Below are 17,348 nucleotides of genomic sequence, written 5' to 3'. Positions count from 1 at the left end.
GACGATCCGAGACGGTCAAGTATACTCGGAGAACGAACTTTGCGATTACGTATATAATAAACCCTCGTCGTTTCCTCTTTTTCAAATTTTCCATACAACACATTTTGAAATTCAATTATCTACGATCCTCGATTTCTCTTATTTAAATCGATATCGCGTCCCCTTTTCTTCAAATAAATGATAATTCCTCTTCAAAATCCGCATTATCGATCCTCGCTGTTAGTTGTTAACGATATCGTAAATAACGCAGCGTGTACTTTTCTCTTTTTTTCTCTCTCTCGATTCGCCGAGCGGAAGGTGGATCGATAATGAGACGGAAATATTTTTTCGCGCTCGAATCCACGCGAAAAATGAATCACGCGATTGAAATACATCGCGGGAAATATCATCGTTCACTGCTCGTCCAAGGTTATGCTCGTCTCTTTGTACGCGTTCTCTCTTCGTTCTTTTTTTTTTTTTTTTTTTTTTATTACGTAACAACGGAACGATCGATATCGATATCTATGGATTCGGATGAAATGGATCGGGAAACGACTGGATCGCACTCCCTTTGAGCCAAGAACGAATGCGAAACACGCGTACACGCGTAAGGAATCGCCTCTCTGAAATCGTCTCTACGATTGGATCGATCTCGGATCTCTTCGATCGAGCTTCGTTCGAAAATATAAAGGGAAACGGAATGGAGGAGCGATTGAATTAACCCGTCCGTCATTAGCGCGCACACACACACAGAGACATTCTCACGCGTTTTCCGTCACATACTAATCACGTTCTCGGTGAAAGAGAAAGAGAGAGATAAAGAGAGGGAGCGAAATTGTTGGCCCACGACGAGTTACCTTTAAAAGTACTTCCGCTGACGTCGGCTTCCTGCCTGTTCCCCGCTATCCCGCACGTTTGTCAGCGCGCCAGTTTAATGAAATGTTCGAACGCCATGCCAAGCAATAATTCCGCTGTTTCTCGGCCTTCCCTTTAAACCGCAACTCGTTGCAAACGAGTCGCGTGTACGAGCAATTACCGGAGGGAGCGAGGGAGGGATGGGGGAAATCAATTTTCCACGGAAATGCGAACGTGGAAAAATCGAAGAGAATTTGTCGATTCGATTCGGGTACGCTCGGGAAAAATTCGCCGTGCGCGGAATAGATGGTGGGAAATGGGTGGAAAAACAGGTTTTTCCTAAAAATGTTCGAATCGCCGGATATAAAAATGGGGTACGCCTGTCGCTCGGATCGGCCGTATATCTCATTTTTCCTTCGATTCCCCGAACGCGCACCGACAACGCTCGTTTATATATTCGTGCCGTTTATCTTTGCGAAAAAGACGAGTTTAACAGAGAGAGAGAGAGAGAGAGAGACAGAGAGAAGAGAAGAGAAGCTATCCGGGGATAGTTTGGAAAAGCTTCGAAACGACGAACCCGTCCATTCTGTAAAAATCCGCGGCGAACCGACGTTCGACACCACGCCTATGTATGCAGGAACGAGTCGAAATTTACATGAGAAAACAACTCGTTGCAACGAAAACAACATCGCTGGAACATATATTCGCGACGCTGAATATATGTATATATAGACGGTGTGGTATCCCATTTTTTGGAAAGAGTGGAACACAGTTTCTCAGTTTCGGGAAGACGAAAATCTCTCCTTCCTCGCGAACCCCCACGACTCGTATCCTCGTTCGTAGCGTCCATCGGAAAGCGAGCCGTGTTTTCGAGGAGTGGTTCGAGTCGGTATTTAGTTGAGGCTCGGACGACAAAATCGAGGTGTCGCGTCGGTTCTCGGGCTAAGCCTCCGCCAGACGATGCTGTAATCCCTTAATACCTTCGTATCCCCCGAGCTCTTTCCATGCCGCGTGTAATACGGGGGAAGATTGTAACGATCGTCGGTCCCCGAGAAAAATGGCGGCATCACGCGACGCACACCACGATAAATAATCGATATTTTATGCGAAAAATGTACACCTTACGGAAGAGGGCGCCTCTCGCACTTACTTCAGGAGAATGCATTCGGGAAAGTTATTCTACGTTGAAGGAAAATTGATACCGGTCGAGGGAAAATTTGAAACCGGTTTCTAACGACTCCGGCCGAGTGGAAGCGCTCCTCTTCTCGGGAGCGGAATTTTCGACGATTTGTTTATCTTTCTGGTCGCGCTATTCTCGGTATCCGCGCGTTTCTTCGTTTCCGAACGAGTTTCGAAGGGAAGGCTGCCCTCCCTCCCTCCCTCCCTCCCTCCCCTTTTACCTTCGCGGCGCGGCTAAATTCGTTATCTTCGAGGATAATTTTGGCTCGCGAGATATCGCAGCATCGATTCGAAAAGCCGACCGATCCCCTCTCCTCGAGGGACGATTCATTGTAATGCGTTCCGCGGCTCGCCGGAAAGAAACACGATACTCTTTCGAGGAAAGTGTGCGACAAGGATAATTAAACAATTGTCCACGTTCCATTCCTGTAAATTATGCCGTCACGCGTTTAAAATTCTTCCCCGGTCTCTTTTATTTCCCTTCGATTTGTTTCGAATCCAACGATGTATCCTCGTCCGTGTTGTTTTAAAAAAAATAATTGTCCTTTTGCTACGCGACGATATCGGATAATAATAATTCGTTAAAAGCATATAAGCACGTCCTCGTAAAATCATTTTCCATTTATATGTTTATATCGTATTTCGGTACGTATATGCATTTCCATTAACGGAAAACTGCCAAGTTTAATTTCGAGAGAGAGAGAGAGAGAGAATAACGAAGTAACGAAGTAAACTTTCCGTCTTCGATTTAATACCGTTCGACTAACTTTCGAATCCCCTCCGTTCCCGGAGCATAATTGAAAAATTATGAAGAACTGCGTTTCCCTCCCGATCTCGATCTCGAGGAATTCTCAGCGAGAGCTCAGGTGGAAAAGGATCGCGACGACTTTGACGCGCTGGTTGCGCGGATTAACGCCCACGCGAACGTTAATTGGAGCGAGGGGAGGGATGGAAACGATGTCGGAGAATCTGTCGCGAGAACAATGGGGCCAGTGTGGCTTGAAGTCGGTTGAAATTACTACGCGAGACTTGTTTGCCCGATTGTGTTGCCCGATTAGGAGAGTAGCGCGTTCGTGTTACCGCGAACGAGCGTAGCGTTCCGCTTCGTGGAAAACGAACGCGCAAGGTGCCGCCACTATTTTCGAGGAGAAATGTTTGAAAGGAGCGGAGTTTTGCCGATGGATCGAGTTGTGTTAATCGGATCTTTCCTGTCTATATATCCCGCCAATATATCCTTTCGAATATGAAAATTCTCGTGTTTCGTTCCCTCGTTTACTTTATCCGAAAATATAGAAAATTTAGAATTGATTCTAAAGGAGAAGAAAAAGAAATGAATACGATTCGTTTCTTCGATAAAAGGCCAAATTGTGCTTTTGAAATGCGAAACATTGGAACGAAGTTACGAGGCAACTCTTTTCTGTTCGTGAAGGAATCTCACGATCAACGGAACGTATTTACTTTTTTCTACTTCTTAGCAGTAAGTAAGGATCAAAGCTTGGAATGCAAAAGCGAGTGAACGTTTGCAGGGAGCAGCTGAAATTACATTTTATGCGAAAGATGTAGCTCGATCGCGTGACGAGGAGCGATCGAGGACAGGGCGCGGCGATACGATTACTTCCTGCTAACCACTCCTCACTCCCGTCGCACCATTAACGAATGAACTCGAAACGGAACCGTCGAATTACATTCCGTTTATTACCGCAATTTTTGCATTATAAGCTACTCGCTGTGAACCATATTTCATCGTGATCCGTTTTTTCATTTGTTCGCCAAATTCTTCAAATTTTCTCTCGATGAATTGAAAAACCTCGACTCGAAGTATCGAAAACAAGTTGTTTACACTTTTGCATTAAGCTTCGATTCGCTGTAAACCAAATTTCATCATTTTTCCAGTTATTCGCCAAATACTTCAAATTTTGTCTCGATGAATTGAAAAACTTCGAGTTGGCCAACTTTGAGTTCGACTCGAAGTATCGAGAACAAGTTGTTCACACTTTTGCATTAAGCTTCGACTCGCTGTAAACCAAATTTCATCGTGATCCGTTTTTTCATTTGTTCGCCAAATTCTTCAAATTTTGTCTCGATGAATTGAAAACTTCGAGTTCGACTCGAACTATCGAGAATAAGTTTACACTTTTGCATTAAGCTTCGACTCGCTATAAACCAAATTTCATCATTTTTTCAGTTATTCGCCAAATACTTCAAATTTTGTCTCGATGAATTGAAAAACTTCGAGTTCTATTCGACCTATCGAGAACAAGTTGTTTACACTTTTGCATTAAGCTTCGACTCGCTGTAAACCAAATTTCATCATTTTTCCAGTTATTCGCCAAATACTTCAAATTTTGTTTCGATGAATTGAAAAACTTCGAGTTCGACTCGAACTATCGAGAAACTATCGAGAATAAGTTTACACTTTTGCATTAAGCTTCGACTCGCTGTAAACCAAATTTCATCATTTTTCCAGTTGTTCGCCAAATTTTGTCTCGATGAATTGAAAAACCTCGAGTTCGAAGTATCGAGATATTTTTGCGTAAATAATTTGAAATCGCTATCGATTCTAAAAATCATGGAATCAGAGGAATCGTAAAAATTTCATCGGATTCAAAAGTGGGGGGAGGGGGAAAGAGGAGGAAGAAGAGGAGAAAGAAAGAGCGTGGAAAGTTTATAAACACGATTCCCCGTAACGTACGACTTGGGTAACTTGGAACGTTTTCGCTGTGGGGTGCATCGGTGACGTCAGACGCGGTGCACCGCGCGGGGAACAGCTGGGACGTTATTTCTTGGAAATAAAGAGAAGAACGGGGCCACCGAGGGAAAAACTGTTAAGTGGACGGATGCACCGTGGAGAGGACACCGTCTATGTTCCCCTGTGCCCGATCGGTGACTAAGACCTCTCTTCAAATTCCATTTCCATTTCGCGCGCTGACTCAAAGGAACGGGGATAACGTCGGCTATTTTCTGCATCTAGTCGCAGTTGGCACAAAGGGGGAGCAGCCGAATTATGAACGGTGCTTAAACTCTCTGTAATTGCTCTACCTCGATTCGATTAATCGCGGCGTCTCGGCGTATAGATAGATTAAATGCCTCCCTCCCCCTCCGCGAGTAAACGATATATCTTTCTTGCTAAGGCAACATGACGAATCTTTCGAGAAAATTAAAGGAAGTGAAAGTGTAGAAATATTAACAGAACTTTTCCTTCCTAAAGAAACCTCGTGCACACAATCGTGCCACGTAGCCTGTCCAAGGGAGAGGAGGGAGAAAAATTCTTAAAGGGATGAATACCGTGCGCGTTTCGAGGGGAAATAAGACAGAGAAGGCAGTGGCGAGGAAAATCTTGGGGGTAATAATCGAGTTTAGTCGTATCGTAAACGAGAAGAGGGAGGGAGACCTTACCCTTAACCCCCTTAAGGGTTCTCGCGTTTCGAAGGTTTCTTCCGCGAAACGTTTCTCTTTCTTGGAGGAGTGGACTCCGCCGCCAGAAGCGATCACCGCCCGAGGAAAGGAGAAGGAAAACAAACGGGAAGAGGAATGCGGAGAGTCCCCTGGAAACGGTAGGAGGGTGGAGGCTCGAAAAATAAACGATTTGAGACGGTGGAGGGAGGACGGATGCGGCGGCCTACGCTACTTTCGGGTCGCGAAAATCGAAATCGACGGCGAACAGTGGAAACAAACGAGGGATGGATTAAATCTGCGATTAACCAGACGTTTATCCACCGCCGGAATCTCGTAACCGGCGTTATTTGCCGCTGGAAAAATAGGCCACGTGGAGAAATGGACGATAGGAGCGTGAATGGCGTTAGAATGGAGCCCTCCCCGTAAATTGCGGGGATAAATTAAAGCGGAAGTGAATTAAAGTTGCATGGAAGAACTTTGGCCAAACCAGGCTTTTGATCGTGGCTATGGAGAGAGAGAGAGAGGGAGAGAGAGAGAGGAGAGCTCTTCGCTCGAAAAAGAGGAGAGCCCCCTCTAAGAATTTGCATTAAAGCCAGCAGGTGGATGCGAAGCGGGCGCGGAAGCAGAAGGCGCTTCGATCCCCCGAAATTACACGGTCGAAGAAATACTCGATCGAGAAGATAAATAATTAAGGAGTATCGGGAGGGGGGGCGCGTGTCGCGAATGGCCGAGAGCAAAAAGCGGCGGGGCTACTGGCCAGGATTTTAAGGCGTCCGGTCACGAACTATCGGCGATCCGCCACCTGAATCGAAATTGACGAACGACCGACAATGGCGTTCCCATTGCGGGTTATAACGCGCGCTTCCAGCCGAGAGAACTCGGGGGGGCTTTTGATTTTACGTACGGCGCGAATCAATTTTTTCTCGCTCGCGGAAAAACAAAAGTACCTTTCACTCTGCTACGTTTCCTTTCGTTTCAATCGTACGAGAGTTCGATTTTTCCTCCGCCTATGCGCAACTATTTCCAAGAGATCGGATAGATTGTTTGTAATGTGCTCGATCGTGGAAAAGAAAGGTTCGAGGATGATAAGATAAAACACGCGTTCCCTCTCGAAATATATCATCGGAATCGGACTCGACGTTTTATCGGAAACTATTTCGGTGATAAAACGGCGATAGCAATGTGTTTTCTTTTTTTAGACTGGAATAACAAGAATTTGTTATTGTCTTCTAAAGAGAAATTTCCCTAGTTTCTTCCACTGGATTTTCGAAATTGAAGGGATCGCGGAGATCGATAGTTTTCGCGCTCATTCGTGGTGAGGCGACAGAAACGGAGAAGTCGAGTCGCTTTAAGAACAATGAAACTTTCGAAAGTTTGCGTCGGTGACGAAGTTGGCCGCGAGTACAGAGGCTAATTGAAGAGACCTAGGGACAAACCTAGTAACAGATCTTCCCTTCCTTCGAAGGATAGTCAGTGTTTGTAGTTATAATTCAGACAACTGTAATCGAGTTATTCGTGATTCGGTTAACTTCTCTCCACGAGTCTGTCTTGCTCGTCTTCTTCGTTGGGAAATTGACAACAGTTATCCATGTTTAATTCCTGATAATTACGCCTTTACGATGTTTCATTTTTTTACGTTCTAAAAAATTATTCCTCGATCATTCGTATGGATAAATCGGAAATAATTGAACAGAAAAAGAAATATATACATATGTACAAATTTCTTGGCTATCTTCTTTTTTTTCGACTTTTGTTTCCTCGAAAGAATCAAAGTCTGAATATATATATATATGTCAAAGTACATATTACGTAGCGTTTAACGTTAAAGATAACGATGTATCTGTGCGAGAATGAGTCACGAGCGTGAATAACGTTATCAAAATTATATTTCTTTGTTTCGTTATCGATTTTATGAACGTTTGCTTCTTACAGTTTACAAAAGAAAAACTGGAATCCAAAATTTCTAATTCGACTTACTTTTCGTCTCGTAGATCTCGTTTTTCGAGTTCGGCAAAATGTATCGAATGCGGATAGAATATCCTTGGAAACACGGTGTTCAAAGGGAATTAGGTCTTGTAGTTTGGAGGAAGGAACAAAGACAAAGAAAGCAAAGGAGAAAGAATGGCGGGAAAGTGATAGAATTGGAGTTACTAGACGCAAAGATGGGGGTGGGGGAGGCAAACACGGAGGAGGGAAAAGGTTGGGAAGGGCAGAAGACGGGCAGAGCGAGAAAGCGGAAATAAATAATAGGAGAAAGAGGTGGATCTTGCGGGAATCGCACGGTCGGGCGAAGAAGTCAGGGTTCGAGAGTCCCAACTCCCCGGTAAATCCTTCTCGCCGAGATGTCGAAAGTTTCTCTTTGTCGAGTCGCGCTCCGTTCGAGGATCGCGTGGTTACTTGACACAGTTGCAACCGAGCGTACGGAACCGCAAAACGGGGTCTGGTTACCGTTCCCGGAAGCTGCGTCGAATTTAAAATTCCAGCTGACGCAGAAAAAAAAGGGAGGGAGTCATCACGACCAATCGAGCGTATTTAAAGAACGAAACGCGGGGTATCGCGCATGGGACAACGAAAGTTGTCCCACGCTCCAAACTAGTTGCTCTTTTCGAAAGCAACATTTCGATCGCTTATTCGTTGTTAATCTCGTCGAATTCTCGTGTAACGGTAAACGGTGGTAAACGTTTTCCCTTTTCACCGATCGATCATCGACGATTAAACGTTTGAATGAAGATACAAATGGAAGGGAAAAAATGTTGTGTATATATATATATATAAAACATTTGTGTGTAAACAGAGGGAAGAAAAAAAAGGTTAAAGATCGTCGAAGCGAGAATCGAGCAATTTTCACGTCTCGATGCGATCGAATTGGTAGTATCGTCGGTAAAATTGTTACAGCCGATGATTTTCCGATTCATTAAGCTTTAACTTCGATTACAAATAATATTCGTTGGTGCGGATTGTTTCACGCGCGTAAAATATATATCTTTGTAAAGTCGAAATATGATTTTTTACAATTTTGATTTTAGAAAATTTCGTTTTTGTTGCGCGAGCTTGCGACGAAATAAAATTAAACGAAAAGAGGAAAAGGAAAGAAAGGAAAAAAAAAGAAAAAGAAAAAGATTCAACGATAAATTTAATTTAAATTGAACAACAACGCTTGCGCGTCGAAGACAAAATAAAAAGAAAGTTGAGAGATAAAGAGATTGATAAGACGAAGCAAACAACTGTAGGCGAGGAAGATTTCATCATTTTTTTCGATGCACATTTTTTTCAGTTTACTTCCAATAAAATTAAATGGAAAAAATTTAATCAAAAAGTAATAGTAACGTAGTGCAGCAAAAAAAAAAAAAAAAAAAAAAAAAGAAAAAAACGCAAAAGGTGGAAAGGTGGATAATGCAGCGGAAATAATACTACAGATGAAGAAAGATTTTATTACTTCGTCCATGCGTATTACGGCGCTGCAAACTTCCAGAAGAAAGTGGAACGAAAAGGAGGGAAAAAAAAAAATAAATAAAAAAAGAAAAACGAACGATGCGTTTGATTGAAATGGAACAACGTCGATACCGAAACAAAATCGAAAGAATCGAGGGGCAAATGGATAAGGTAGCGCGAACGAGAGGCGAAAAAAAAGATTGTACCGCAAAGCGTTGGAGCGACTTCCGTTTTAAACTTGACACGTCCACGCCTGTCTCACCGACCGAGCCAAACCGCGATAACATTGCGCAAGATCTGAATTACATGGAAACACGAGACGATGTTTTCGAAAATGCTTTCAATTTCTAGCTATTGTTTACCTCGAATCATATTGCGAATCGATACGTTCGCACGAAACGAGAGACGCCACGTCGTAGCCGAAGGTTCAATGTCCGATCGATGGATCATCTTGCGAGCATCGGTCAAAGTCGCGTCCCGTCATCCGTGAAATTCCGTGAAATTCCGTGAAACGCGTCCTCGCGTCCATTTTCCCTCCCTTTCTTAAATTCTTGGTATTACTTCCCCCCTCCCTTTGTTTACAACCGTTAGATTTATCTTATGGTTGGAAATTCGATCCAACATTCGAAAGAAGATAAACACGATTGCAGCGGAATGTTAAGTTAATCAGATTTCGAGAAAATTATAAAATTGGTGGTATCATCAACGGTAGCATCGCGAGCAGACCGCAAAACCACTGCATTACGCTTGCACAAGCTTGCACGGAGGCGTGAGAGGGCGAGAGCGTGCGAATTTCGAAGCGGGCCGCTTGTCACGGGAATGCCGGAAGTTAATTCGTGGAATGACCGGTGCAGGCCTTCCTTCTGGCTCTCGCGTCAAATTACTTTTCCTCGTACGTTGTGTATGTCGCAATACGAAACCGGTAGATAGCGCCAGTGGATCTTCGTTGCGCGCCGCCTCCTCTTCACTCGTCCGTATCGTATAATTCGATCGATCGTCCCAGCCGACTTTTCCTCCTTCGCTCGCTTTCTAACGTTCCCTCGAGAAGATTTGTATTTTTGTAAACGAATTAATCGCGTATGATAAATGTATCGAGGGTATTTCGCGAGCTCGACACCTGTTGTATCGAACAGCAGCGCAGATTGTCGAGCATTTCAAAGTTAAATCTGCTTGGATAATAGCGAGCGTCAGCAGGCTGTTTGCCTTTAAATCAACGTCGCTTTGCTCGAGCATTCGACGATAAGATCGAATAGTTACTACTACACATTTCGTGCGAAAATTTCAATTTTACGTAATTACTCTTAAAGTAAGACGAGGTCGATAAAATACGTACAACTTGGCCGAAACGAATTTCACCGTGGAAACGTTGAAAAGTCCGAGACGGAAATAGCGGTTGGAAAGAAGTCGTGTCCCGGCTCAGCTGCCAAGGGTCATCGCGAGGCAAGGTCATCGCGATCTCGGCTCGAGAATTCAAGAAACAATGAGCCCGTTATTAGCTCCCTCTTTCGAGAAACACGGATAATATCGAATGAAATGGGGGAGGAGAGACGCGTAACGGCGCTCTCAACTTTGCTCCGCGAGCATGCACATCTCTTCCACAACCGCGTGCCACCGTCATCCATAGCGGTGTCGAGAAAGGTGGCTCGTATTTAAGAAGCGAGACACGTTTAAAACGCGAACCAGTTACCACGCGGTGTGAACGAGCACACGCCGCGAACGTAAGAGAGAGAAGGTTATAGTTACCGTGACATTATTTTGCGCGACACCTGCTATCGTACGCTTCTTACTTAAATTACGAAGAAAGTTTACGAATATAAGGGTGGCGATATATTTTGCAATAGCATGATACGTATCAAAACTCACATAGTTGAGAAACGTTGGGATGATTGAGAATTATCGATATTATCATATTATTGACGCGAGGATGCATTGCATTTACGAGAAGCATTTACTTCTTGCATAAACCGTTACGATTCGACACGACGGTTGCGTACGAGGGGAATTTTGAGAGATTTAGTCACGAGGGTTGGCATATATATGGCACGGCGTATATGTAGATGCATAAAGCATACGGTTTCGATTGCGACACTTCCTCTCACTTTTAGAATCTCGCGTTCTAACGATGGATGAGTAATCTTGCGATATATTCCTGGAAATGTAATCGATGATCTACGAAAATATACGTGAAAACGTAAAAAAATTAAAAAAAAAAAATATATATATATAAAATTCAAACGTAAATCCCGAGATACCCGAGCAGATGGAATAAAGTCTACTATTAATTAAATTAAAATTCCTATCGACACGTGTAACAATACCTGTATAAAACCAAACCAATTGAATCAACTGGTGCATTAATAATCGCGTATTCCTTTGTCTCGACTTTACAATCTAACGTGTAATTTCGTTTACATCAGGGGAAAGAATGGAAAATCGGCGTAGCATTATCGATAAAGTCAAAAGGGGAAAATTTTGCCTTATCGCAAGCCCGTTCTTTCTCGCGATCCCCGGCCAACTCTGGTAAGGAACTGTACTGTGAGTAATCCGTACGATTTCGCAAGCGCGTACGGTAAATTGGACGCGTACGAGAGAGAGAGAGAGAGAGTGGAATGGCTGGATGGGCCACTTCGCACGTGTGGCCAATCGCGATAACTCGAGTGTGCTCGCGGGGTGTTACAGAGAATTATCGTCGGGAATGAACGAAGCAGGATGTCGGCTATATCTACGCCCCCGAGCGAATTCTCCAGACAAAGCCGGGCAAACCGCAATCGGGCCAGATGCGCGTGCACGTATTGTGCGCCGTGCCCTGTCCTAAAATAATATATCTGCCCTGCGGGGATACACCGGCTCATAATACGCTGCGTGCCGCAATCTCTATCCGCGCCGTTTATTAGGTTATCGAAGTTGGTCCTGCGTTAACTAGCTCAATTCAGCATCGAGGATTTCCTTCGATCTCGGCCATCATCGCGGAAGATCGTCGATCGACGAGATCGTTCATTTGTCTATCTCTCCTTCTTCGTTTCTTTCTCTCGATAAATTCGAAAAAAAAGGTATTCGAAAAATATATAAATATAAATTCGAAAAATAATATATCTATCTTTGCGAGGATACACTGGCTCATAATACACTGCGTGCTGCATTCTCTATCCACGTCGTTTATTAGATTATCGAATCCTGCTCAATTAATCGGCTCAATTCAGCATCGAGGATTTCCTTCGATCTCGACCATCATCGCGGAAGATCGTCGATCGACGAGATCGTTCATCCATCTCCTCTCCTTCTTCGTTTCTTTTTCTCGATAAATAAAAAAAGGGTTCTATAATAAAAAGGTTCGATAAATAAAAAAAGTAATATATCTGCTCTACGAAGATACACGTCATAATACGCTGCGTGCTACAATCTCTATCCACGTCGTTTATTAGGTTATCGAAGTTGGTCCTGCGTTAACTAGCTCAATTCAGCATCGAGGATTTCCTTCGATCTCGGCCATCATCGCGGAAGATCGTCGATCGACGAGATCGTTCATTTGTCTATCTCTCCTTCTTCGTTTCTTTCTCTCGATAAATTCGAAAAAAAAGGGTTCTAAAATAATATATCTATCTCTGCGAGGATACACTGGCTCATAATATATTGCGTGCCGCAATCTCTATCCACGTCGTTTATTAGGTTATCGAATCCTGCTCAATTAATCAGTTCAATTCATCGACGATTTCCTTCGATCTCGGCCATCATCGCGTCGATTTGAAACGGGGAAGATCGACGAGATCGTTCATCTATCTCCTCTCCTTCTTCATTTCTTTTTCTCGATAAATAAAAAAAGAGTTCTAAAGTAATATATCTGCTCTACGAAGATACACCTCATAATACGCTGCGTACTACGATTTCTATCCACGTCGTTTATTAGGTTATCGAATCCTGCTCAATTAATCGGCTCAATTCAACATCGAGGATTTCCTTCGAAATTCTCGGCCATCATCGCGTCGATTTGAAACAGGGGAAGATCGACGAGATCGTTCATTTGTCTATCTCCTTTCCTTTTTCTTCCTTTCCTTCTCGATGAATTCGAGAAAGAAAAAGAGAGAGAGAGTGGAAGGGTGTTAAAACATTCGTGCGTCGATCGGAGGAAGAAAAGGTGGGGCGGGGGTGAGCGCCATCCGGACGATAAACGACGATAAACCCGTAATAATTTTTTCCCCCTCGTGTGGCGCGACACAACGCGCCCGCATGATTACCGCACGTCGACTGGGTCGGTAACACCCAGAGATTCGTCGTGGACCGAAGTGTAATTCGTTGAAAGAGCCTATTGTGAATAAATTGAGGCGGAGCAAGGATTGGGTAGCGGTCAGAGCCCGAGCTTCTCTCGCGGTGTTCTCTCGCGTGGTCCGTTTTGTACGGATGAAATTCCCACCGCGGCCCCTCCCTCCGGCACCCCGTCAATTTATTAATCCAACCGACGACCGCGTTCGACGACCGACGCCCCGATATACAAAAGGGAACCGCGGCGAGGTGTTCTTCCTATCCCCACCAATTATTCTTCTCATTGTTATTGTCATTGTCGCACGGATTCCATCCCAAAATGGGATGGAATTACGAACTTCCCATTTTCAGGAATCGCGTTCGAACACGACAACGATTAACCGGCTAGATACGCTTCGCGCTGTTCAACCCATCTACAATTTTATTCTGCTCGATCTTTTCCCTGCTGGATCGTACGAATCGGTTATTGTCTTTCGCACACCGTTTCGAAAATACGGGGGAAAGTTTGGATGGAGATTATAATCGGCGTTGACTGCAAATATTATTAATCGAGCGTGGTTCGGCGAGCGATTGAATTCGAAACATTCGCCGGAGGGAACGTTTATCGCGAGAAGGAGAAGGCAAGGTCCGCCAATATACTCCATAACTGGAATCGTTGCGCCGCGCCAATTTACGGTCAACGTCCCGGCCAGTGTACACCAGCACCGCGATAAGGTTAATCGGCGATTTTTCAAATCCGTAACGGGAGGCGAATCGGGGGAGGAGGGCTTTATAAAGTCTGATGAGAGAAGAATGAAGAACGTGCGCGGCGAGGCGCGGAGAGGAAATGCACGCGTCCCTCCTTCCCCCCTCCGCGCGATCGACTTGGAGAGCTCGGTCAACCCTTCGGCCGGAAGTCGCGCACGCCGGAAGCCGACTAGGTTTAGGCGAACGATTTCGTGGTGGGACCTATCGCGGCCATCTACGAACGGGGCTCGCCCCTTACCTCGCCACGAGTGTATAAACGAGAGAGAAAGAGAGAGAGAGAGAGGGGTATTCGTGCCACGAGTTTCCTCTGTTCGCGTTCAACCGACTCCGATCGTTGTCTCGTTCTCGTGGAGAAAATATTCCCGATACCTTTTCCCGTTATCCGTTTCCGGAATCGGGAATCCCGAGATTCGTATTCGGGACGCAGGGAGCTCGTTGGAATAGATCGGATCTAAGAAGGAAAAAGAAAGGAAAAAGAAAGGAAAGGGGTTTTAGATTTTAAGCGAGGTTGAAAGCGAGACTTGGATCGACGTGATTCGAGGAGTGATGCAACTGCAACTGCAAACAAATTGCCCAGTGCGAAGGCAGTTATGACGCAACCGTCCAACGGGATTGGAATTTCATTCATTCATTCATCCTGGAATCGATCATCTCTCCGCCCGAAGCGCACCATTAGAAGAAAGCTTAACGCGATCGTTTAACGCGATCACAGGAGCTTTGTAAATAGAATTAACGACGTTGGAACGATAAGTGACGTCGTGGCTGGATCTGATTCGATTAGGAAGAATATATTTCGTGGACGAACTCGTGGTAGAGGTGTCGTTGAACCGGGGATGGAATATCGTATACGGCCTCTCTCTCTCTCTCTCTCTCTCTTTCTCTCTCTCTCCCCTTCTCTTTCCCCCCTTCTCCCGAACGCGATGAATACAAAGGGAAAAAAGATCGATCGACGATTCGTTTCTTTATTCGTCCACGATTAAAGACAACACCCGGTATACATTGCAATGCGTGTCACGCCTACGCGTGTCGCGTCAGGCGTTTGTCGGATCGACAGAAATTACTTTCAATGATACGAAACGTAGTCGGCTTGATAGCCGGTTCACAGAGCCCGTTACGATGGCAAGAAAAAAAAAAAAAAAAAAAAGATAACGACGCGATATATTAAATTAAATCTAATAATAACAATAATAATAATAATAATAATAAACGAAAGGATTTTGAAAAATGAAGATTTTGAGAAATTTTTCCCGTCGTTTAATAGGAATGAACGGATATTCTAGAAATTGTTAACGAAGCGTGAAAAATATTTTTGCCAAGCCAAACGTTACGTAAAACTGGTTATCCTTGCGTTTTCCACGCAGTTCTCAGATCGACGCGAAGATAGGGTATAAACGGGGGCCCAGTTCGAAGTCGAGAAGCGTAACGTTGCATCGATACTTAACCCGACATATCGACTTTAGAAATCTAGACCGTCGTTAATTCCGTTATTACGGGTTATTACCGTCCTACGAGCGATCTTCTTTTTTTTTTTCGAGTCATCTACGATTCGTTTCGCGAATAAAATCCTGGAAAATTCTTAGGAAATCGAGTTTCACGAGTCGATATCGCGTACGAATCACCCTTGAATGTTCAACGTAATCGAATTCCATTTGCACGAGCGAAATTTTTCACGAGCCATTCATCGATCGGTCGATCGATCGATTTTCGAGAGTCGAATGTTTTGATCACCGGTGGAAAACACGGCGTCCCTTCCAACAACAATAGCAATTCGTTATCCGGTCAGCAGCCGGTGCATCGAGTTCCAACTCGATTGCCAAGTTTCTCGCGGAAGTTTCTCGATTGAAGGCGAGAGGGAACCGGTTGGTTGGCGGAAAGGTGCGCCGCGATACGACGCACGGTTAATACGATCGGGTGGATCGGTTGGATCGCGTCCAACCGAGACGGGAACGACCGAGTGGAAATAACAAGGCAAAAGTGCGCTCGTAACGAATTAATTCCCACCGCCACGTTCACACGGGTCCAACGATTTGTCACGCTGGGATTCGAACGGAATCTCTCTCCGTGGCGAAAACTTTCACCGTTTCCAGAGTCGAGAATTGAGGCGAACGTTTCACCTCCGAACGATTTTCTTCGATAATTCTCCTCGAAAGAAAGATCCACCACCGTGTAAACAAACCGAACTTTGAAATCGCTCGTTAGAAATTTTATAAACGATCGTTGGTAATTTTCGAAGAATAACCTTTGTTCCCTCGATGGAAGAAGCGATACGAAGAAGAAGGAGAAGAAGAAGAAGAAGAAGAAGAAACTGAGTGCGCGCTATTCGGCTAGAGCGTGGCACCGCTAAGAGCCTCCATTTTTAGATCGCGCAAGAAAGATCGTAACGGGAGATGCTAAGTTATAAGACGCGAGGTTGGGAAGGCGAGGAGGAGAGAGTTAGTCATCGGGCGCGCATTTGCGTCGCACGTTTCCAGCGTTCGTTATCATGGCGGTCGTGAATCGAAACGGCAAACGTTGCGCGCACCGTTTCGCGTACACTACTACTACTATGAAATCGCGAGGAAAAAGGGGTAGTTGCGTGGTGATTCACCTGGTCGTTGGAGAAGACGCATTTGACGTTAATCCAACGGTGTGCCTTGACGGTGCAGTTGCAGCCGTCCATCGCGCATATCCCGGGCGGTGCACTCTCCACCTTGCCAACCAGAAATACTAAACAGCACAGAGACACCGACCATACCATCGCACGATCACGCTTCGGCCCGTTCGGCCGCACTCTCCTCCCTCCGCTCATCGTTATCGGCGATCCACCACCCTCGATCTTCCACCGGCGAACAAAAGGCCGCCTTGTGTTCCACCCGGATCGATCGCCTTCGATTCTTCCACCCGGGGATCTTTCCTCACATCGTTCACGGCACACCGTTAGGCTCGTGCCCCACTTTCATCTGGATCTCGATCCCTCTTCCTCTTCCCTCTCCAATCGCTCACATTTGTCCCGAAATTCGAATATCCCCGATCCAACGGGTCGCGTACTTCTCGATTCGAACAAAAGCCGCGAATCCTTCGATCGGATACTTGGAAACGGTCGGTGATCCGATTCTCTTCCAAATCGTCGTCGCGAATTTTTCCTCAGCGAAAACCAGGCACCGGGCTGGTTTTTTCGTACGGCATGCTCGGCTGGATGAGAGAAAGATGAGAAAACGTGGGACGGAAAACTGGTCGAGTCGATGTGTCCACCGCGAGATATATAGCGTAGAAAGACGCGCGCGGACGGCTCGGCTTTCCGAAGAGGTGGGGCAACTAGAGGCAGGCTGACGCGATCATGACGAAGGTTGCTTTCAAACTGTGGTCGGTGGCATGCACGATCAGTGTCTCCTCCCCACCAACAACCGTGTTCCTTACTTTGCCTCGCTCTCGCGTTTATTCTCCCTCTTCGACCTTTTAAAAGATAAAAGAGCGCGGTGGCAGGGCGCGTGAGGGACGAGCCGACATTCGGCCGCACTCGTTCG

At 45.2% G+C, this 17,348-nt stretch overlaps 2 protein-coding genes across 4 annotated transcripts in view; one reads left to right on the top strand and one right to left on the bottom strand.

The window, feature by feature from the left end:
* Nucleotides 1-17,290, bottom strand: part of LOC122716511 — a 21,582-nt gene extending 4,292 nt beyond the window's left edge. The window contains exon 1 of the mRNA XM_043939670.1: nt 16,433-17,290. Within this exon, the coding sequence (XP_043795605.1) occupies nt 16,433-16,633 (201 nt within the window). The 5' untranslated portion in view covers nt 16,634-17,290. The remainder of the gene's footprint in view (nt 1-16,432) is intronic.
* LOC122716509 (E3 ubiquitin-protein ligase MYCBP2) overlaps nt 1-17,348 on the top strand; it is a 183,710-nt gene that overhangs the window by 151,551 nt on the left and 14,811 nt on the right. The gene's annotated exons all lie outside the window — the stretch shown is intronic.

This window comes from Apis laboriosa, unplaced genomic scaffold (assembly GCF_014066325.1).
Source record: "Apis laboriosa isolate Shangri-la unplaced genomic scaffold, ASM1406632v1 scaffold46_cov150, whole genome shotgun sequence".
NCBI classification, from domain to species: domain Eukaryota; kingdom Metazoa; phylum Arthropoda; class Insecta; order Hymenoptera; family Apidae; genus Apis; species Apis laboriosa.
The sequence above is the reverse complement of the archived record's forward strand: the minus strand, read 5'-3'. Positions and strand labels throughout refer to the sequence as shown.